This window comes from Chionomys nivalis, chromosome X, assembly GCF_950005125.1.
Source record: "Chionomys nivalis chromosome X, mChiNiv1.1, whole genome shotgun sequence".
Lineage (NCBI taxonomy): Eukaryota > Metazoa > Chordata > Mammalia > Rodentia > Cricetidae > Chionomys > Chionomys nivalis.
The window spans coordinates 38,625,223-38,648,405 of NC_080112.1; the positions used below are offsets into that span (position 1 = coordinate 38,625,223).

General features: G+C 41.5%; 1 protein-coding gene and 1 pseudogene across 1 annotated transcript; both read left to right on the top strand.

The window, feature by feature from the left end:
* Positions 1–11,264: 11,264 nt before the first annotated feature.
* LOC130868003 (rRNA 2'-O-methyltransferase fibrillarin-like) lies at positions 11,265–12,247 on the top strand (annotated as a pseudogene).
* Positions 12,248–19,590: 7,343 nt separating this feature from the next.
* Sat1 (spermidine/spermine N1-acetyltransferase 1) lies at positions 19,591–22,802 on the top strand. Its single transcript, XM_057759591.1, has 6 exons — positions 19,591–19,859; positions 20,107–20,158; positions 20,265–20,348; positions 21,771–21,872; positions 21,967–22,007; positions 22,259–22,802. Exons 1-6 carry the CDS (start codon positions 19,794–19,796, stop codon positions 22,427–22,429), a joined length of 516 nt encoding a protein of 171 aa, XP_057615574.1. The 5' UTR covers positions 19,591–19,793; the 3' UTR covers positions 22,430–22,802.
* The last annotated feature ends 381 nt before the right edge of the window (positions 22,803–23,183 follow it).

Consider the following 23,183-nt stretch of genomic DNA (forward strand, 5'->3'; position numbering starts at 1 on the left):
AGAACAGAATGCTGGGAGGAAGAGGAAGTGAGCTCAGACTCGATAGCTCTCCTCTCTGGGGCAGATGCGATGAAGCTCCGACCCAGGATGGACGTAGGCTAGAATCTTCCCAGTAAGTGCACCTTGGGGTGCTACACACATTATTAGAAATGGGCTAGTCCCGGTGCGAGAGTTAGCCTAAAAGAGGCTAGATATAATGGGCCAAGCAGTGTTTAAAAGAATACAGTTTGTGTGTTGTTATTTCAGGGCATAATCTAACCAGGTGACCAGGAGTTGGGGAGGCAGGAACACAGCCCACAGCTCCTACTACACATAGTTGAACAAATACTTTTGTAGTATGATAGGGCATCTCTTGGGTATATTCCCAAGATTGGTATTGCTGGGTAGAACCTTCATCTGGCAATGGATGGAGATAGAGACAGAGACCGACATTGGAGCAATGGACTGAGCTCCCAAGGTCCAAATGAGGAACAGAAGGAGGGAGAACATGAGCAAGGAAGTCAAGACCGCAAGGGGGGCACCCACCCACTGAGACGGTGGGGCTGATCTATTAGGAGATCACCAAGGCCAGCTGGACTGGGACTGAAAATGCATGGGATAAAACCGGACTCTCTGAATATGGTGGACAATGAGGGCTGCTGAGAAGCCAAGGACAATGGCACTGAGTTTTCACCCTACTGCATGTACTGGCTTTGTGGGAGCCTAGGCTGTTTGGAGGCTCACCTTCCTAGACCTGGATGGAGGGGGGAGGACCTTGGACTTCCCAGAGGGCAGGGAACCCTGACTGCTCTTTGGACTGGAGAGGGAGGGGGAGGGGAGTGAGGCATGGGGAGTGGGGGGAGGGGGAGGGAAAAGGGAGGCGGGGAGGAGGCGGAAATTTTTAATAAAAAAATTAATAAAAAATATTTTTTGACTACTGAAGCACTGTTGAAAACTCTTTAAAGAATCAGAGTTTGAAGGAAAGTTTGGGAAATTGTTCTTTTTACTATCCTGCTCATATTCTTAGGTTTCGATCCTAATACATGAACTGGCTTTGTGGGAGCGTAGCCTGTTTGGATGCTCACCTTCCTGGACCTAGATAGAAGTGGGAGGACCTTGGTCTTCATGTAGAGCAGGGAATTTGGACTGCTCTTCAGTATCGAGAGGGAGGGGGAGTAGACTAGGGGGAGGAGAAGTGGAGTGGGGATAGGGGGAAGGGAGCGGGGGGAGGGGGCAATATGTGGGAGTTGGGGGAGGGAAATGGGAAACGGGGAGCAGTTGGAAATTTTAAGTAAAAAAGAATAAAAAAAAGGAAAAAAAATATTTTTTGACTACTGAAGCACTGTTGAAAACTCTTTAAAGAATCAGAGTTTGAAGGAAAGTTTGGGAAATTGTTCTTTATACTATCCTGCTCATATTCTAACATTAGAACCTCATTACTCCTACCCCAAGCTAAAATTTGGTAGACCTGAAAAATATCAGTAAGAGACAAAAAGAAAAAAAAAGTTGAATGAATTAATATATTCCACATCATGGGTTTTTAAATATATTCTCCTACTATGTCCTTTTCGCTGTTGTTGGTTGAGACAGGGTCTTACAAATAACCCTTAAAGGAAACAGTTTGATGAATTAGTATATTCCATATCATGGGCTTTTAAATATATTCTCCTACTTTGTCCTTTGTGTGTGTGCTTTGTTTATTTGTTTGTTGAGACAGGATACAGCTCAGGTTGGATTCAAATTCACCATCCTACTGCTTCTGTGTCCCAAGTGTTGTAATTATGGATGGGAGTGTACCAACATACCCAGACACCCTTGTATTTTTCTCTAAACTTTCTTTAAAATTATTTCCAAGTGTGACTTACAGTTGAAGGTTGATTACATTATAGATGAGATTTGATTCTAAAGTGAGACAGGACTGTAAATAATTTATCCTCAGTAATATGCTCTTGATTGGACCTTGTTCACATGATGTCTGGCCAGGCAGATAAAATGCTCCAAGAAAAGAGCAGTAGCACTGATTATGTGACCTCTGTGATAATTCCCAAGTTTACATTCTTTAGGACAGACCTCATTGATTGATTGGCAGACATCAAAATAAGAATAATTGCATTTATTATTCCTGAGGAAATTCAATGTCACAAAAGGGCAATGATTATGACAATGAATAGAGAAAACAAGAAATAGTGATGAAATGTTATGGCATGAAAGCACAAAGAGAGACAGTTTGTATAGAGGAAGAGAACCAGCAAGGAATATGTCAAAGCAGTGAAAGAGAAATAACAACCAAGTATAATAATATTAGTGTATGAAAATGTCACATGGAAACCCATTATGCTGCATGCTAATTTAAAAAACTTTTTAAAACAAAACAATGATCCTGTCTAAGGCCAGGATAAAAACAGGTTGAGGAATAACTCCTATACCAGTTGTACTATTCACAACTATTCTTCCTAATACAAAGATAATATCATCCTTATGTCATCAGGTAGCAAGGAAGGAACAGACAATTAGAGGATGCCCACTTTATTCTAAACACTCTTGAGCTTTAAATCATTTAATATTTATAACCAGGGGAAAGAGGAAAGTATAATTGTGAGCTTTATGATATATATGTACATATATATACATATATACACACACATATATATCTTAGAGCACACAATTATATTTTGCTCTTCATATATATAATGAGATTAAATAATATTATATATAATTCATTAAATAATAATATATAATGAAATATATATATATATATATATATATATATATATATATATATATATAATGAAATTCAGGAACATTGTCCAAAATCATAGTCACTGACAGCACTTAGATTTGCATCTAAGTTTGTTTGACCTCAAAACTCCCTGCTCCTTCAGCCACTGCACATTTAGGTCCATTCTTCAAAACCTACTTTCTAAGTCCATGTTGGCATGTTCTCAGTCACTTGTTTGGGTTGGAACACCCATTTTTTTTTTTTTTGGTTTTATCGAGACAGGGTTTCTTTGTGGTTTTGGAGCCTGTCCTGGAACTAGCTCTTGTAGACCAGGTTGGTCTCGAACTCACAGAGATCCACCTGCCTCTGTCTCCCGAGTGCTGGGATTAAAGGCGTGTGCCACCACCGCCCGGCTGGAACACCCATATGTTGTATGAGGATAGCAGGCTGTGTCCCGCCACCTGGCTAACTTAGCCCTGAAATAATTACACAGAAACTGTATTCATTTAAACACTGCCTGGCCCATTAGCTCTAGCTTCTTATTGGCTAACTCTCACATATTGATTAACCCATTTCCATTAAATCTGTGTATCTCCACTTGATTGTGGCTTACCGGCATGTGTCTAACCAGGGTCCATCTTGGGCAGGAGAATCATGGCATCTGCCATACTTCCCTTCTTCCCAGCATTCTGTTCTGTCTACTACACCCACCTAAGGGCTGCCCTTCAAAAGGCCAAGGCAGTCTCTTTATTCAATCAATGAAAGAAACACACAAACAGAACCTCCTACACCATTAGACTTCCTTTTTCTTTAAACAGAAAAAAGGGGAAATGGTGTAGGAGGGTCTTCTGTCTATGTGTTACTTTCATTGGTTAAATAAAGAGACTGCCTTGGCCTTTTGATAGGGCAGAAAATTAGGTGGGTGGAGAAGACAGAACAGGATTCTAGGAAGAAGGCAGGCAGAAAGAGCTGCCATGGAGCCAGCTACCAGGTCAGACATGCTGAATCTCTCCCAGTAAGCCACAGACACGTGGTGAAACACAGATTTAATAGAAATGGTTTAATCAAGATGTGAGAGTTAGCCACTAAGAAGTTAGAGCTAATAGGTCAGGCAATAATTTAATTAATACAATTTTCATGTGGTTATTTCTGGGGATAAGCTAGCCAGGCGGCCAGGACATAACCCGCTGCTACCTCATACAACACCCATACATCCACTGGCTGAAGAATGTGTATGTGCATTCTATCATAAATTAAGGGCTGTGGACCATGTCTATAGTGTCAGTACAGTGCTCTCCTTAGAAAGAATGATGGGGCCGGGCGGTGGTGGTGCACGCCTTTAATCCCAGCACTCGGGAGGCAGAGACAGGCGGATCTCTGTGAGTTCGAGACCAGCCTGGTCTACAAGAGCTAGTTCCAGGACAGGCTCCAAAACCACAGAGAAACCCTGTCTCAAAAAAACAAAAACAAAAACAAAAAAAAAAAGAAAGAATGATGGTTCTGTGATACCTAAATTCACCAACTAGATCGACCCTTTAGTTAGAAGCCCTGTGTCCTCCAGAATTCTCCTTGTGTAAATTGATGTGGACAGGAGCAGCTTCTGTGGTAGCATATACCTTTAATTCCAGCATTTGGGAGGCAGAGGCAGGCAAATTTCTGTGAGTTTGAGGCCAGCCCAGTCTACAAGAGCTAGTTCCAGGACAGTCAAAGATATACAGAGAAACCCTGTCTTAAAAAAACAAAAATTAAAAATAAAAATAAAAGAAATAGTTTTTAAAAACCACATAGAGATGAAAATACACAGAGAGTCTAGATACTATATATTATTATGTTGTCTTTGAATTGTTTGACTGCTGAGGAAGGAGAAAAAGCTGCTAAAATACATTTGATTATTAATGTTGCAGGATTAATCCAAGATATATATTTTGAAAATGCCTTTGTAGTCAAAGGGGAGCGGTGGGCCAATTCCCACTGCCCGGCTCCCAGCCACCAGCTAGCTTTACCTAAAATAATTACATGGAAACTATATTCATTTAAACACTGCCTGGCCCATTAGCTCTAGCCTCTTACTGGCTAACTCTCACATCTTGATTAACCCTTTTCTATTAATGCATATCGCCACTTGACTATGGCTTACTGACATGAGTCTAACCACTGTCCGTCTTGGGTAGGAGAAGCATGGCGTCTGCCTGACTCTGCTTTTTTTCTTCCAGCCTCCTATTCTGTCTTCCCTGCCTACCTATGTCCTGACCTATCAGGCCAAGCAGTTTTCTTTATTAACTAACCAATGAAAGCAACAGATAGATAGAAGACCCTCCTACATCATGCCTTGACTTCAAAATTTAAGTCAAATATATGTTACTTTGGAGAAGAGATTTTGCTTATGTTTCCACAGGAAATGAGAGGCTATCAATTCATTTTGGGTTAAGATAAGGTTTGATCAAGGAAGACCTCCTGAAAAATCTCCAATGGAAACAGATGGCCCAGATGATCTAACACTTCAGAGCACCTCTGTTGCAGTTTTCTCTGAGTTCTACATCCAGAACAGCCTCAAGACTTCTGGTTGAGATGATCTAGGCTCACAGAATACTCAAGTCAGGATTTGACTATAAACCTAAATTTTCTTTAGGCCCCTATAAGATTATCAACACCCCCAATCGGCAGGAAGTAGCCTAGAAAACTATGCTCACATAGCTAAAAAATTGATTATGGATGTTTTTCTTTGTTTAGAGTGTTGGTTACAAGTTGTTATTGATAGTCAGGAAATAGGCTAAACAAAGAAGATTAGATTCAGAGTTCTTGTTTTTAAAAGAAAAAAAAGGAAATTTTGTGGGATAATGCTCTTGTAGCCTGTAAAGATTTGTCACTCATACTGGCTCAAGGTCCAGTAGCCAGGCAGGAAGGTATAAGTGGGCCAACCAGACTAGGAGAATTCTGGGAAGAGGAAAGGCTCAGTCTACAGTAGTCACCCAGACATATGAGGAAGCAAGATGAAAATGCTGCACTGAGAAAAGGTACCAAGCCACAAGGATAAACATAGATAAGAATTATGGGGTAATTTAAGTTGTAAGAGCTAATTAATAATAAGCCTGAGCCAACAGGCAAACCAGTTTATATTAATATAAGCCTCTGTGTGTTTCTTCGGGACTGAATGGCTGCAGGATCAGGTGGGACAGAAACTTCTATCTACAAGTTTCCTTCAGTCTCTTCAAGTAGCAGGGACCTACTGGTATTGTCTGTTTACTCAGCCTGGGCTATAGGCATTAATGATTCATAATGCAAAATTTTACTAAACAGTTTCATTTGAGGGGGCAGTAGGAAGTAAGTAATCCAGAGGAAGAAGGCTTAGGAAGATGAAGGTGTGGAGACTGTCAACTATATTCCCTGTTGTAATTTTTTAAATGTGCATATGTGGGACATAGTGGAATATAATATCGGCTCTGGGGAGGCTGAGGCAGGGGTCTCAAGTTAAAGACCAGCCTGAGCTATATCTTTGTACCCCATCTCAAAAAAAAACTAGAAAAACTAAGACCCATCAGAGCTGAGATTTGGTTTTGTGGTACACATGAGTTCATGCTTCAATCTCCCAGCACCACAAAATAATCACAAGAAAATGAGACATATACTAGAGAAACTTAATTTGTGAGATATGGACCAAACATGTTGGTTGTTTGGTTTTCATCTTAACTCTAGCTCAATATATTATTTGATACAGTATCTCTTTTTATGCTTATCATATTTTACAAGGAGATATATGAGGGCTGCAATTGCACAGGAGTGTAACAAAAGGTCAACTAAATAAAAGTAGGGAGACTAACTGTATTTCTGACTTTGCTACTGTCTAACTGTTTGGCCACAAGGTATGGGAAGTCCTTCTGTATATGTGTTACTTTTACTGGTTAATGAATAAATCTCTTTCAGCCAGTGGATTAGCAGAATAGAGCAAGGCGGGAATTCCAAGCAGATAGAGGAGGAAAGAAGGTGAAGTCAGGGGAACTCCATGTAGGAACAGCCAGAGACAGACATGCCAGAACCTTGCTGGTAAGCCACATGCACATGGCAATACACATTAATAGAAATGGGTTAATTTAAAATGTAAGAGGTAGCTAGAAATATGCTTAAGCTATTGGCCAACCAGTATTGCAAATAATATAGTTTCTGAGTGATTATTTCAGGTCTGGGCATCCAGGAACAAACAGGCAGCCTCCCCCAAACAACCACAGACTAGTAGTTTTCCATCTTTGGGCTTTAGTTTTCCTTTGGGAATTGATGAGGAATTTAGATAAGATACTCAATCACGAACCCATTATGTTTCTGTGATGATAAAAATCTCCACAACAGACATTGGAGGCACTGGAAGGAACAAAACAGACATGATGTTGATCTGATTTTCACAACCATCTCTCCATTGATTGCTAGGATTGAATGGGGGAAAAATCCTTATGCTTCTAAATAATATTCATGTAGATTACTCTTATTTAGACTGACAATTCACTTCCTAGTTTTTCTGAAGCTGCCTAATGGAAATGTATGCTCTCTTTCTTTATATATCATCAAATATTTTTCCTATAAAGCAATTATTCTGAAATCTTAAATGATGACAAACAGAGATCCTGATAAAAGAACAACTAGGAAACTCAGAGTTGAGATAGCTTTATACAAACACAGAGGCATAGATGACCTCATGAGGGAAATGACCACAGCAAAACTCACAAATGTCTTTATGTCTGCCAAAATCTATCAATGCATAAGATATCAAACATAGTTTGAAGGTTTATAATAAACAAACTTAAGGCTTCTATACAGTGCATTTATTTTTATATGCTTCGATTTAATAGCATATGCCATATGTTTACATACATGCTGGTATTTTACTTCAAAAAATTATAGTTACCATTTCAAATTAGTGACTTTTTAATTTAAATTAATATATATTTTATTTCCATTCTAGGACATTTAGTGTATTTCTAATGACTCATTTTAAGCAACATATACATAAAATCTTTCTTTTTTTCTTCCATATTTGGGATGGTATCCAGAACGTCACAAATAGTAGGCAAGTGAGCTGTATCCTCAACATAAATTGGAAATTTAAAAAATATATCATATTAGTGTTATAGAACTACAGGTTTGATTGAACAGTTGAAAAAACATGGTATCAACATTAGACTTTTAAAACTAATTCACAACTATAAGAAAACATTTGATTTTTAAAAATATGATCAATATGAGTGAATAATTATGGATAGGGCAATACTAGAGACTAGTGTATGAGTTAGGAAGACAATTTTTCATCAATGATTGCTCATAATTTTGCCTTTAGAAACCTGGAAGAGGGCCAACAAGATGAATTAGTGGGTAAAAGCACTTGCTACATAAGCTTGAGGACCTGAGTTCAATTCCCAGGACCCACATGGTAGAAAGAGACAACTGACACCCAAAAATTGTCTTCTAAGCTTCACATACGTACCATGGCATGCCCCGCCCACATGCATGTAGGGGAGAGTGAGAGAAAAAAAGACAACAACAACAACAATAAATAAATAAATAAAACATTCTTTTAAAATCACAGGAAGAAACATCTTTTAATCTTTTCTTTTTGCTTTTGTGGTAGTAGAATTGACCCCAGGGGCATGCACACTGTGGCTGCGTAAATGAATGCAGACAGATTATAAAAATATATACAGCTTTAATAAGGAAATAGACTTACAGGACCACAGGTTCCCGCGGAGAACAGGAAAAGCAGAGAAAAGGGCTGCTGGGATCATGCCCGGCAGATTTATCCATAAACATTAGCCCGAGGCGAACACGCCCCCAATGGGTGGGGCTATCTCCCTACAGCACACACTAGGCCCATGCTCTAACACCAAACTATATCTGCATTCTCTTTATATTTCCTTTGGAGACAGGATAAGCCTAAATTATCCAGACAGGCCTTGAACATGTGATTCTCTTGCCTCATTCTTCTGAGTGGCTGCTTTGAAGATGTGTGCCACCACAGTCAGAAACCTGCTCTGTTGAATCTCAAGCATCCTGGTAACTCGTGTCATTTCACAGCTTCTTTTTTTTTATTATGTAGTTTCATAGCTTCTTTAATATTAACTTGAATTACTGAAATAAGTAAACTATCAGTTTCAAAAGAAAATGGTCTGAGGTGGTTAACATTGGCCAACTTGAGGAGTTCCCCATGGAAATCTGCTTTCTGGCATGAGTTTCCATGGAAATTTTCATATTCATGTAGTATTGGTTCTATCGTAGACTCACAACCATCTTATCTACACATTCATGTCCAACAATATTCCAAGTTTATGGACAGTATGTATTAGTTACTTACATCACTGCTGCAACAACATACCTGACAAAAGCAAGTTAAGGATCAAAGGAAGGGTTTATTTTGGTTCAGAGTTTTGAGGTCCAGTTAATTATATTGGAAGTGGTCTAGCAGGAGTTTGAGTCAGTGAGTCATGTTGCATCTGCTGTGGGGAAGAAGAGTACAATGGATGCTCATGGTCAGCCAGCTTTCTCCAATTCTTGCATTGAAGACCCCAGTCCACAGAATTGTCCTGCCTACAATTGGAGTGGGGTATCCTCACTTCAGTTAGCATAAACAAGGCTTTCCCGGAAGCTTATCTCTTAAAAGAGTCTAGATGCTATCAAGTTAACAGTTAACATTGAGCATCATAGAGCTGATACACGAGTTGCAAAATTGTCTACTGCCTTAAAGGAAAATTAGTTGTGGAAATGCTCAGCAACTTGGAGCTCCATACAACCTTGCCCAAAGGCACAGCAAGTTCCCCCATGATGTCTTCTGCTGGAGACAAAGGCTGGGTCCATCCCAGTGAGGGCAGTTCCAAGACTAGTGGAAGGGTATAAGAATTAACTGTCAACAGGCTGGGCATATCACGGGCTGGAAGGCACCAAAAACATGTGACAGTGAGTCCCTCATACCACTGAATTCCATATTTTCTATTTTTTAGAATTTACATGAGAAAACTAGACAAATATTAAAAAGGTGACACTTCATTGACATTGAGATTAAGTGAAAAAGTAAGGCAGAGTGGAACAAGCCTGTAGTCCTGGTAATTGGAAGATGAGCTGCCACAATTTGAAGTCAGCCTGGCAAAACAGCAAGACTTTTGTATCAAAAAATCAAAAAGAAGGTGACCTCTACCACCCTCAACTAGTACCCAACCTTCCCACATTCTCCTCCAGGGTCTAGCTTGGAGAGTACCCCTCATCCATGGTTTCTCTGCAACCCACTAGACTGAGCCTGGGTCCCACATGCAGCTCACCAGTCTAGTTTGGCCTCCCCTGCCTGCACCACAAAGAAGCTCTAGGCTTGGGCCAGGGTCCACCCGCCTATCCTCAAACTCACAAAGCTCTTTTATGACACATATATTCTTTTTTTGTTTGTTTGTTTATGGGTTAATTTCTTTTTTATTAATTTTTTTAATTAATTAATTTATTAAAGATTTCTGCCTCCTCCCCACCACCACCTCCCATTTCCCTCCCCCTCCCCCAATCAAGTCCCCCTCCCTTGTCAGCCCGTAGAGCAATCAGGGTTCCCTGCCCTGTGGGAAGTCCAAGGACCACCCACCTCCATCCCAGTCTAGTAAGGTGAGCATCCAAACTGCCTAGGCTCCCACAAAGCCAGTACGTGCAGTAGGATCAAAAACCCATTGCCATTGTTCTTGAGTTCTCAGTAGTCCTCATTGTCCACTTATAGGCATCCTCCTGAATATTAAACTTCATCAGGCGATGAAAGGAGACAGAGACAGAGACCCACATTGGAGCACTGGACTGAAATCTCAAGGTCCAAATCAGGAGCAGAAGGAGAGAGAGCACGAGCAAGAAACTCAGGACCGTGAGGGGTGCACCCACACACTGAGACAATGGGGATGTTCTGTCAGGAACTCACCAAGGCCAGCTGGCCTGGGTCTGAAAAAGCATGGGATAAAAATGACACATATATTCTTTCCATCCAGATAGATCTACTCTCACACTCCTGGTTTGGAACAGAAAGTACATCCTGTACACCAGCCTAGTCCCTCTGTACACCAGCCCAGTCCCTCTGTCCACCTGACTTCATGCCACCCAAGTTGTTTCAAATCTCTAGACTCAACCCACGTCTGACAGATTTTTTTCTTCCGCAACCTGCTCCATTCATAACAAACTCAGAACTAACAAAAAAAAGTCCACATGCCTATAAATCATTACAAGAATACCAACAATATTAAAGTTCAAGCCGGTATCCTCTGTCCATCACGTATCAGTTCTGTAAAATGTTTGCCAATGTGAATTACCTACATGAACTCTAGACACAGAATTTAAATGAACAATCACCAATTTCATCACAGAGTTAAAGAAGTTAAATAATATATAAAGAAACAGATCAACAAAACCAAGGATAAAGGGCTTAAGGAGAGCTATCCAAGAAAACAGAAAAAGAAGGCTGGTGGAAAAGATGAAGGCAATCAAAGACTTGGGAACAGAATTTAATTAAAAGATAGAAATATTGAGTGAGGGACGCTGCTGATTGCCGGAGCCGCGCGACCAGAATGCATTGATGAAGCCAGGTTTCAGCCCCCGTGGGGCTGGCTTTGGTGGCAGAGGAGGCTTTGGTGGTGACAGAGGTGGTAGAGGAGGACGAGGCGGACGAGGAAGCTTTGGCGGAGGTCGAGGAGGCTTTGGTGGAGGCCGAGGTCGAGGTGGAGGTGGAGGCTTCAGGGGACGAGGAGGTGGAGGAGGAGGTGGACGAGGTGGAGGCTTCCAGTCTGGGGGCGGCCGGCGTCGAGGTGGTGGCCGGGGAGGCAAGAGAGGAAACCAGTCAGGGAAGAATGTGATGGTGGAACCACATCGGCATGAAGGCGTCTTTATCTGTCGCGGAAAGGAGGATGCCCTTGTCACAAAGAATCTGGTCCCTGGAGAGTCTGTGTATGGGGAGAAGAGAGTCTCTATTTCAGAGGGAGATGACAAAATTGAATACTGAGCCTGGAACCCCTTCCATTCCAAGCTGGCAGCAGCAATCCTGGGTGGCGTAGACCAGATCCACATCAAGCCAGGGGCCAAGGTGCTCTACCTTGGGGCAGCCTCAGGCACCACCGTCTCTCACGTCTCTGACATCGTTGGCCCGGATGGTCTGGTCTATGCAGTTGAGTTCTCCTACCGTTCCAGCCGTGACCTCATCAACTTGGCCAAGAAGAGGACCAACATTATTCCTGTGATTGAAGATGCCCGACACCCACACAAATACCGCATGCTTATCGCCATGGTGGATGTGATCTTTGCCGATGTGGCACAGCCAGACCAAACCCGCATTGTGGCCCTGAATGCCCACACCTTCCTGAGGAATGGAGGACACTTTGTGATTTCCATTAAGGCAAACTGCATTGACTCTACAGCCTCAGCAGAAGCTGTGTTTGCCTCTGAAGTGAAGAAGATGCAGCAGGAAATATGAAGCCCCAGGAGCAGCTGACACTTGAGCCCTACGAACGGGACCACGCTGTGGTTGTAGGTGTGTACAGGCCACCTCCCAAGGTGAAGAATTGAAACTCGGAGCTGTCTGGATTCGAAGAAATGTGTGTTGCTACTGTTGCACGTGTTTTTTTTTTCTATTAAAAGACTCATCTGTCAAAAAAAAAGATAGAAATATTGAAGAGGGCTCAAGCTGGAATGAAATTAGAATTGAAAAACCCAATAACTTATTTAGAAAACTCAACGAAAAGTCTCACAAATAGAAAAAAAATCAAGCAGGAAACAGAATATTGGGATTCAAAGGTAAAGTAGAAAATTTTAGACCAAATAAGTAAGGACTATAAAAAAATTAAAAACATAAGGAAAGGAACACATAGGAGATGTGGGACAACATGAGAAGACCAAACCCCCAATTATAGTCATAGATGAGAAAGAAGAATCCCAAATCAATGGCACAGACCAGATCATCAACAAGATCATTGTCTTAGTCACTGCTCTATTGCTGTGAAGAAAACGATGACCAAGGCATACATACAAGTAACATATAGACAGTACATGCCTCTCTGTGTGTGCACTGAATAGTGCTTAATGTAAAAAGAGACCATAAATTTGAAAATGAACAATGAAGGGTATATAGGAGGGTTTGGAGGGAAGAAAGGGAAGGGATAAATATAAAAATACAATAAATTAATAAAACCATATTTGTAAGATGACAAGCAACAAATGTCCCTCATGACAAGCACTATGAAGTTCTATTTGCTGGCTATGTGTGTAGTTCAGTAGTAAAACACTTCTATAGCAGGCAAGAAGACAGGATTTGATCTTGGTACTACAAATAAATGAATGAATGAATGAATGAATGAATGAATGAACAAATGAATGAATGAAATATGCTGCACATACATATTTCTTCTTTGGATGCAGCATCTATCTACAACAAATTTTTGAAGGATACCTTTAATGTGTTCCAATTTTGCCGGTTTTAAGGTCATGGGCCCCCTTTAATCTTCTTGCCTGCTTCTAACTCTATCATCCTTGCATGAGAATTGACTCACCCCCAAGTACTCTACTTCTAGAATGAGTTCTCAGGCAATAACCTTTGTTCTAGCCAGCAAACTCTGCCAAATATTATGTACACCAGGCCAAAAACTTAAGGCTGCTCCTTGTTTCTTAGACAAGATTGAGGCTGTTTGGATCGAGTTTACTCTCTTGCATTTGCCTCTTTGAAGTATCCTCTATTTTCTTGAATTCTCTCTTAACACTTAATTGCCAGTTTGCAAATGGTACAAAGACTGGTAAGCTGGATCCTGAACTTTGAAATCTGTTACATGTACCCAGAGGCCATAGGGAAAAGTGGGGGTGTCTTTCACTTTGAGTACTAACAAGCAATTATTTTCTATGATCTTCTTATTGGGTAGCTTCCATACCCAGATTCAAAGTGCTGATATTTTAGGAGGCCTGAGGTGGTTGATTGCCCTTCTCAGATCTCCTCCATATTTATGAGGAGTTAGAGCCTTGATCTCTTGAGTTGATGGATGAGCAAGAATCTCCCCTTAGGACATCACATCAGGAGGCATGATGAGACTGGAGATAAGTCACACTGGCTGGGTTACAAACTGTGCTGCAGTTTAGTTCTAATTGTAGCTGTTGTTTTCATCCAGGAGGCTTAATCCTTTCCACCACAACTAGAATCTCAAGAGCTTCAGTTATTGAACTGAAAGTCTCCAGAAAATAGAAAGTATGATAATGAAATACTAGAGGCAGGCTACTTTATAAAGAAAAAAAAGACTTCTGTAGCTCACAGTTTTAGAGGCTGTAAATTCAAACAACCTGACAGTGTCAAGGACTCCATAGGCTGTTTTACATTATGGCATAAAGGCTTGTGTATATGTGTCTATGTGGTATTTCTCCCCCTCTTTATAAGGTTCACTGGAAGTGCCTGCATCAACCTTTACCTCACGGTTTCATTGCTTGTTTGGTGTGTGTTTGGAGAGTGACAAAACTTGATGTCATGTGTCTTCCCTTCTCAGTCTCCACCTTGTTTTCAGTGTCTCTCAATGTACTTGGAACTCACTGATGGAGCTAAATTAACTGGCAGTAAGTCTGGAGAATTATTCTGTCTCTGGTTTCCTAGCACTGAAATTACAAGTTCGTGCCACCTGTGCTTGCTTTTTGTTTGTTTGTTTGTTTGTTTGTTTGTTTTTGTATAGGTGCTGACAATCAAACTCAGGTATTCATGTTTACAAGGCAAACACTTTAATGACTAAATCATCTCCTAAGCCTTTGACCTTGACTAGGGCTTCTTCATGCTTGCAAGAGAAGCACTCTACCAAGTGAACTATATCCCCTGGCCTGTTTCTACATTCTTAATAGCATTAACAGATGATAGATATAAATCATATTCAAAGCACACTGATAGACCTAATTAAGATTCTGTTATAAGTTAATTAAATATTAGCCCTTTCAAAACATGGCCCAGTAGATTCAATTGTAGACTCCATGACTCTGCCTCCTGGTGCTTATGCCTTTGTGTTCTCCCCTCCCCTTCATGTGGCTGGGAGCTGTGACTTGCTTTTAACTAGTACAACGTTATGGGCGATGAGACACCATTCTCATAATTATAGCACATTATGTAAGACTCTAATGTGTCAGATAAAAGCAAACAAGAGACAGCAATACATCAAAATGCACAACTTCAAGTAACAGAAACAATCAAGAATGAAAAGGCAACCTGTGCAGCAGAAGAAGATGTTCGCACACCAATACAGCCATTATCAAAGAAGAAACAATCAGAAAATAGCAAATGGTAGTTAAGAATGTGGAGAGATGGAAACCTTTGTACCCCATTGATGGGACTATACATTGTGCAGCCACTATGGAAAACAGTGCCAAATTCTCCAAAATACTAAAAGCCAAATGAGTGCAATGGAACACTCTCACTTATTGATTAAAAAATAAGTCAATAATTTAAAGCCAGGTTTGGTGGTTTATAACTCATGAGGCTAAGGCAGGAGGATTGTCAAGAGTTTGAAATCAGATGGGACAACACAGGACTATAGAGGAAGGAATATTACTCAGTTTTAAAGGAAGGTAATCCTGTCCTGTGCTAAAACAGGGATGAACCTTGAGGACATTATGCTAAGTAAAATGAGCCAGTTGCAAAAGAAATAACTATGTAAATAAAGAGACAAATTCTGTGTGATTCTACTTACATAATCTATTAAAAGAGTTCAAACTCTTGGAGACGGAAAGTGGAACATGTCTAGCAGGACCTGGGTGGAAAGGAAAAAGGGAAGCCATTATTCCTGGGTACAGAGTTTTAGTTTTCAAGATGAGAAAGTTCTGGAGTGCTTCATCTGTTGTTATACTATACACTTAAAATAGTTTCTAGAAAGCTGGGCATCATGGGGGTTTAACAGCTTTAATCCCAGTGCCTGGGGTAGGGGGGGCTGAGGCACGAAGTTACAGGTAGGCCTTATCTCAAAACAAACTTAACTAAAAGTGTTTAAGATAATAAACTTTATGTAAGAGTTTTTACTCAAATAGATTTTTTTAAATTGTCTAGTTACTCAAGAGACTTTGCTGGTTTATAAGTGGCCATGTAGGGTAAGACCGTATGGCAGGGAAACACAGGCACTTTCTAGAAACTCTAAGCAGCCTATAAGAGCTGAGGGCAGCCTCTAGCTGATAGGCAGCAAGAAGCCAAGGCCTTCAGTCAAGAAATGAATATGACAGGGCATGGCGAGATGGCATAATAGTTCATAGTATGTGTTGTTCTTTCAGAAAACCTGAGTTCTGCTCCCAGCGCCCACATCAGGCTGATCATGACCACCTGTTGTAACTCTAGTGGTTCTCAACCTTCCTAATGCTCTAACCCTTAAATACAGTTCCTCATGTTGTGGTGAACCGCCCCCCCCCCCAGCCATAGGATTATTTTGTTGCTGCTTCATAACTGTAATTTTGCTAATGTTATGACTTGTAGTGTAATTATCTGATAAACAATTCAAAGGGGTAGTGACCTACAGGTTGAGAACCACTTCTCTAAGATACCTAATGCCTTCTGGCATTCTCAGGTACCTGTACTCACATTCAGATACACACACACACACACACACACACACACACAAAGGCATACACCTAATTAAAAAACAAAATCAAACTGTTTAACAAAGAGATGAACACTGTCAAGGTCAATAATCTGAGTGAACTTGGACTTGGAGTGTTCCGTATAGGAAAGCCGCTTGGCTGACAAGTGGAGCAAATGAATCAGTGCAGCCCTGCCTGGACTCTTGAACTACACATTCTGCAGTAATAAACAAAGGGTGCTATTTTAAGCAGCTGAGTGTGTGGTGATTTTCTATGAGGTATTAGATAACAAATAGAAAAGGGATATAAGACATACATAAGACAGAGTGCATAAGACAGCCTGCTTTCAAATAATTGCCTTCTAGGGGCATGGTTCACATGAAATAGTCTAAAAATCTTTGGGGCATTGAATTTGTGGAAACTTGAAATGGGACGAGGAACAATAAACACTACTTTGACCATTTTTATTCTTTCCACTCTCCCCATCTTTCCACTCAGTGGCAGGAATTCCCTTTCTCTCAGTTATAGTAAACAAGAAACACTTCTCTAAAAGTAAACTGTGCACCTTTAGAACGAGTTGTAATACTTGGCAACCTTGTATAATTCCCAAGTACTTTATATAAGATTCAACAAGTTGAAATGTTGATTCATTAAGCAAATAAAAGTTTGCTAAATGCTAGATTCAATTACTATTCTAAAACGCTGCCAATCTAAATAGCAAAGTTTTGCTTCAGCTGGATGCTAATCTTGATTCTAAGTCAGAGAAATCTAATGTACTACTAGCAGTAAATACATAACAAAACTCCTGTAAGTGTTCTGGCATTCTAAACAAAAGCAAAAGAGAGAAGGGCCTGTTTTTCCATGTCAGGAAACCTGGTTAACTCAGGTAGAATGGGTGCTATTTTTAAAGCTCTTTGAAAAAAACATTGCATAAGCTCTCACAGTGACTCACTAATCATTGAGTCACGGGAAAGTGGGAGGAGTAACAAAATGCCTTTCAGCTTTCATTTCTTTTTTTCTTTTTTTTTTTTTTTTTGGTTTTTCGAAACAGGGTTTCTCTGTGGTTTTGGAGCCTGTCCTGGAACTAGCTCTGTAGACCAGGCTGGTCTCGAACTCACAGAGATCCGCCTGCCTCCGCCTCCCGAGTGCTGGGATTAAAGGCGTGCGCCACTATCGCCCGGCTCAGCTTTCATTTCTACATACAAGATATTACTAGTTAATAAAGACAAAGTCACTTACTAAATGTTAGGAGTAGCCATGTGGTAATAGTTTAACACTTCAGACAGACAGGATATTGGAGACCATTGGATGCTTTTTCTCATTAAAAAAACAAAAACAAACAAAAAAAAACCTCTGATTATGAAACCGAGGCAAGGCCATAGAAGTGGGGCCCCTAGCAGGGTCTGTCCAGGAAGGTCCTTAGCAAAAGTCAAGTCATTCCTCATAGACTTGGATACTCCTTACAGTGGACGTGATCAAGGACTATGCAAAGCCAACTGTCCCCAAACATTTTGATCTCTGGAAATCTAAAATTTAGTGACTCTAAGGAGTTTGGTTCTGAAAAGCCTAGGAAACATAACACAGAGGCACAAATTCCTGTAGTCATTGGAGTATTGATAGCATCACACATTCAGTAATGTTAGAATTATTTCAAAATAAAAAGTTAAAGGAAACAAAAGAAGCACAGGGACTGGAGCAAGTATGCATTACAACAGCAAAGGAAACCAGAAGATGGTCAGATATCAGAGTGCTGAAAGAAAAATTCCAAACCTCAAAATTTCTTTTTTTTTTAAATATTTATTTATTTATTATGGATACAATATTCTTTCTATGTGTATGCCTGCAGGCCAGAAGAGGGCACCAGACCCCATTAGATGGTTGTGAGCCACCATGTGGGTAGCTGGGAATTGAACTCAGGTCCTTTGGAAGAGCAGGAAATGCTCTTAACCGCTGAGCCATCTCTCCAGCCCCCTCAAAATTTCTGAGTAGTGAAAAATCCTTCAATAATGTAAGAACATACATAATATACAAAACCAAGAGAATTTTTACAAAAACAAACCTTTATTAAAGGAAATTATGAAGTAAATCCCTCAGTCAGAAGGAAGTCCACAGGAAAGAACAGAGGTTTAAGAAGGAATAAGGAGGGGGAAGTAAAAACGAAAATATTTTAAATCTAGCCATGGCAGCAATGGTTCTCAACCTTCCTAACACTGTGATCTCCCCATCATCACTTTGATTTTTTGACACAGGGTTTCTCTGTAGCTTTGGGGTCTGTCCTGGAACTAGCTCTTATAGACCATGATGGCCTTGAACTCACAGAGATCTGCCTGCCTCTCCTCTGAAGTTCTGGGCTTAAAGGCGTGTGCCACCACCACCACCTACAATCTTTTAATACAGTTCTTCGGCTCTGGTTACCCCTAGCCATAAAATTATTTCATTGTTACTTCATAATGTAATTTTGCTACTGTTATGAATCATAAGGTGAATATCTGTGTTTTCTGATGTTCTTGGGTGACCCCTGTGGAAGAGTTGTTCCCTCTCCCCCAGAATCTCGACCCACAGGTTGAGAACTTCTGAACTAAAAGGAAAGACTTTGAGGAACCCTAGTAACTTTTATAAGAATTGACCTTAGAAAATCCGAGAAAACACAAGAAGATCAGGGGCATGGTGGTGCACGCCTTAAATCCTAGCACTGGGGAGGCAGAGGCAGACAGATCTCTTTCATCTGTGAATTCTAGGAAAACCCGAGTTTCAGGATAGCCAAGGCCTTGTCTCAAAAACGAAACAGAGCCGAACAAAAAGATGCAAGCACGGGCGCGCGCGCGCGCGCGCACACACACACACACACACACACACACATTCCTTTAGTCATGAACACGATGACATCACTACATAGCAATGAACTGCCTGTGGAAAATTACAGCAAAAGGAGAAAAGGAAAAAATTATACCTCAGGACCACACTTTGAGAATGGCTGCTCTAATCTTTCTGCCATCCCCTAAAGCCAGGCTTTCTGAGTTTGCTTTTCTCAGCAATGTCGGGGTCACAGAGGCAACCCTCGTTTTCTATTTACAAAGGTTACTAGGGCACACGCGGGCACTCAGGCTTCCCGGAAGGGTCGCGAGGCGCCGCTAGATCCTGCGAGGCTAGAGAGCAGCCCAGCGCCTCGCCCTGCCCCGCCCTCCCGTGTTGCGCCCCCAGCTTCGCAGTCACCGGAGAGCCCGGAAGAGGGCGGTGCCCGGAAAAGGGGGTGGTGCTCCTGCGGCCTCGCAGCCTTACTGGTTGGGATCTCTCCGGTTTCACGGCCCCGGGGCGGAGCTTCTGCGGACTTAAAGGGCGAGGTCTCGCCCCAGCTTAGCTGCGCAGCTCCTAAACAAAGTCTGCCGGTCTTTTGTCACATAGTGAGGTTCGCCGGGTCATGGTGCCAGCCTGACTGAGAAGAGGACGCTCCCGGGAGACGAATGAGGAACCACCTCCTCCTGCTGTTCAAGTACAGGGGCCTGGTGCGCAAAGGGAAGAAAAGCAAAAGACGAAAATGGCCAAATTCAAGATCCGTCCAGCCACTGCCTCGGACTGCAGTGACATCCTGCGACTGATCAAGGTAGGGAAAAGGTCGGGCTCTCCCTAGGGCGGAGGGGGGGGGGGGGAAGCTCCGTTTCCCCGGGTAGTCCATACCCTTGGTTCTGAGATGTTGCCGGGTCAGTAATTCCCTTTACTCAACCCGCCTACCCCAGCCTGGGTCAGGTCCAGTCACTGCGCGACCCCGCCTGCCCCATTTCCCCTTCTGTGAGCTGGCCGGGCCGGACAGGACTTTCATTGTCCTTTCTTTTTATTCGTGTCATTCCCAGGAACTGGCTAAATATGAATACATGGAAGATCAAGTAATGTTAACTGAGAAAGGTAACGAAGTCGTGGCGCGGGGTGGGGGGGGGAGGAGGGAGGAAATAAGCTTATCTGTGACCTGACACCTACAAAACTCAACACTGTCTCCTCCCCCATCTTACAGATCTTCTAGAGGATGGTTTCGGAGAGCACCCCTTCTACCACTGCCTGGTTGCAGAAGTGCCTAAAGAGCACTGGACTCCTGAAGGTAACCCCTTCTCCCTGTCCAGAAGTCAGAGAGGACGAGTGTTGTATCAAAGCCGTAGAGTCTACTGTGCAGGACCTGTGACTACACGGGTGGAAGTTACTGAGAAGCTGGCCAGAAATAACAGCCAGTCAGTGTGCAAATGACTGAGGAAAAAGAAAATGTACGCGCTGTAACTTTATAGTAGGGCGGGTTAAGAGAGCTGTTTAAGCGAGTATCAGAGTGCTGTGGAGACCCGGAGAAGTTAGGTATAATGTCATTTGTTGTAATTCAGTTTCATAAAAATAGTTTTTGTTTGACCCTAACCTAACCTTTTTTTGTAATTGTGTTAAATCACATTTTTTTCTTTAATTTGTCCCAATTCTCAGGTTACAGTCTCTAGCTTCGCCATGTACATGGCCCTTCTGTGTACATGGATGGGCGGGGAGGTAACTAAAAGATCCTTTACACAATAAAGTAGATGATCATGATAAATGAGGTAAGGTCCTATTATCACACACTTGAAACATGGTAGATCAGAAACTTAATTCGCTTCCTGTCTGTTTGCAAAGAAATGGAAACTGGCTAGAAAGTTGAATTTGCAACCGTTGCTTCCATTTGGAATTGAATTGACACTCCTTATGAGGGAGTCAAATTTTAATTTTTTTTTTAAATTTTTTAATGTATTTCTTTTTTTGCTGACCCTTGTTGACTGGCCAGAAGAGGGCTAAAAGGGGAAGTTGCTTGGGTGGATGCTTTCTTCAGTTTTCTTCTGACGGCTGTTCCTTAGGCTAGAAGGCAATCAGAACACCCCCACGATGAGCTAGCTTTTAGAAGTATGTGCGGGTGTTACGTAACACCTGTATCTCATTACTGCTACTTCTCCTGCCTCAGAAATGGGGGGAAGTAAATTGAAAACTTTCGCGTGGGAAGGCATGTTCTGAAATTCAACATTCCTTTTGACCTGGGTTCTGACCTTAAGGACGCAAGAGTCGATAAACTACACATGCTCTCTCTTCTAAACCGCTGTGTAAACCCAGCTTTGGCCAAGCCCACATACCAGTATGTCATTAGGTTGTGAATAATGTGTGTGCTTAGTTTAAGGCCGTGGCAGTTTTTGCTCTGGTACACGTAATGAAAGTGTTTTCACTTTCGGAGTGTGAGCCCAGCAGACTGCGGACTAGCCAGCCCACGGGTGTATTCTAGCTTCAACTAGCTCTAATGTGTACTTTTTGCAAATATATGTCTGAGACCAGAGAAATCGTCCATCATTGGTCTGCCTGTGCTAGCATAAACATGAGGAGGCAGTTTGGTTCATGGCTACTTGTTTCCATGATGCATGCATGTATATTTTCTTAAAATCTTACGATAGGCTTCTGATTCTGCCAGTACAGCTTGAATGGTTTGATTTGCTTCTCCGTATCTCATGGGATACTCTTATTACAGGGCACAGCATTGTTGGTTTCGCCATGTACTATTTTACCTATGATCCATGGATTGGCAAGTTACTGTATCTTGAAGACTTCTTCGTGATGAGTGATTACAGAGGTATGCTTGAATTTGGGACTGGAGGCAGTTTAAAGAGAAATCAGAGCTCTATGAACTTAACATGACTAATTTGAATTGTGTTGCTTTCTTTCAGGCTTTGGTATAGGATCAGAAATTTTGAAGAATCTAAGCCAGGTATGTTCGCCAGCATTTCACTAATATATCCCAGGCTGGCCTGATAGTCATTACATAGCCCTGGCTGGCCTCAAGATCGCCTCCACCTCCCTAGTGCTGGGATTCTAGATGTGGCCCAACATACCCAACTGTCCTAGATTTAGGCTACTGAATTTGTAAGAGTTATTGGGTTACTGGAACAAATGAATCAAAATTGGTTCTTGGCACGCGGATGAAATGTCACTGGGCTTATGTTTTCACTCTCATTCCAGGTTGCCATGAAGTGTCGCTGCAGCAGTATGCACTTCTTGGTTGCAGAGTGGAATGAACCATCTATCAACTTCTACAAACGAAGAGGTGCTTCTGACCTGTCCAGTGAAGAGGGGTGGAGGCTCTTCAAGATCGACAAAGAGTACTTGCTGAAAATGGCAGCAGAGGAGTGAGGAGTGCTGGTGCAGACGACGACAACCTCCATTATACTTTAGAATAAATTCTCAACTTGCCTTGCTTTCTATCTTGTTCGTAGTGAAATAATAGCGTGAGCACCCATTCCAAAGCTTTATTACCAGTGGCGTTGTTGCATGTTTGAAAGGCAGTCTGTTTAAAATGGCAGTCATGTATGTGGTTTGGAGGCAGAGTTTTTGAACATCTTTTGATGAACAACAAGTTGGTGTGATCTTACTTTTTATGAAAAACAAAACTTCATTCTTGTGAGTCATTTAAATGTGTACAATGTACACACTGGTACTTAGAGTTTCTGTTTTGATTCTTTTTTAATAAACTACTCTTTGATTTAATTATTCAGCATAAGCATTTTTAATTTAGTTATTTAGCATAATCCCATCTTACTCATTTTTCTTGTAACCAAAATAATATGTAAAATCAAAATGTCCCTTCAACAGTTCTCAGGAACTGGTGAACATCAATGGTAGCGGTCGCCTCATGTTTGCAATGTCCTGGATTTCATTCCTAGTGCCACAAAAGAAAGAAAGGGGAGAAAATGGGTTGGGAAGGAAAGAAAGAAAACGGGTGATGCATGCGATGAATAAGCCCATTGTTGTACAATGTTGTAAAATGTTGAAGGTGGGTTTATGGAACACTAAAATCAGGGATAAAAGCATCTTGTCCCTAATGACCTCGAAATCAGGAAAAAAAGCATCTTGTCCCCAGTGACCTCATCCCACACAAAGTGCTCTT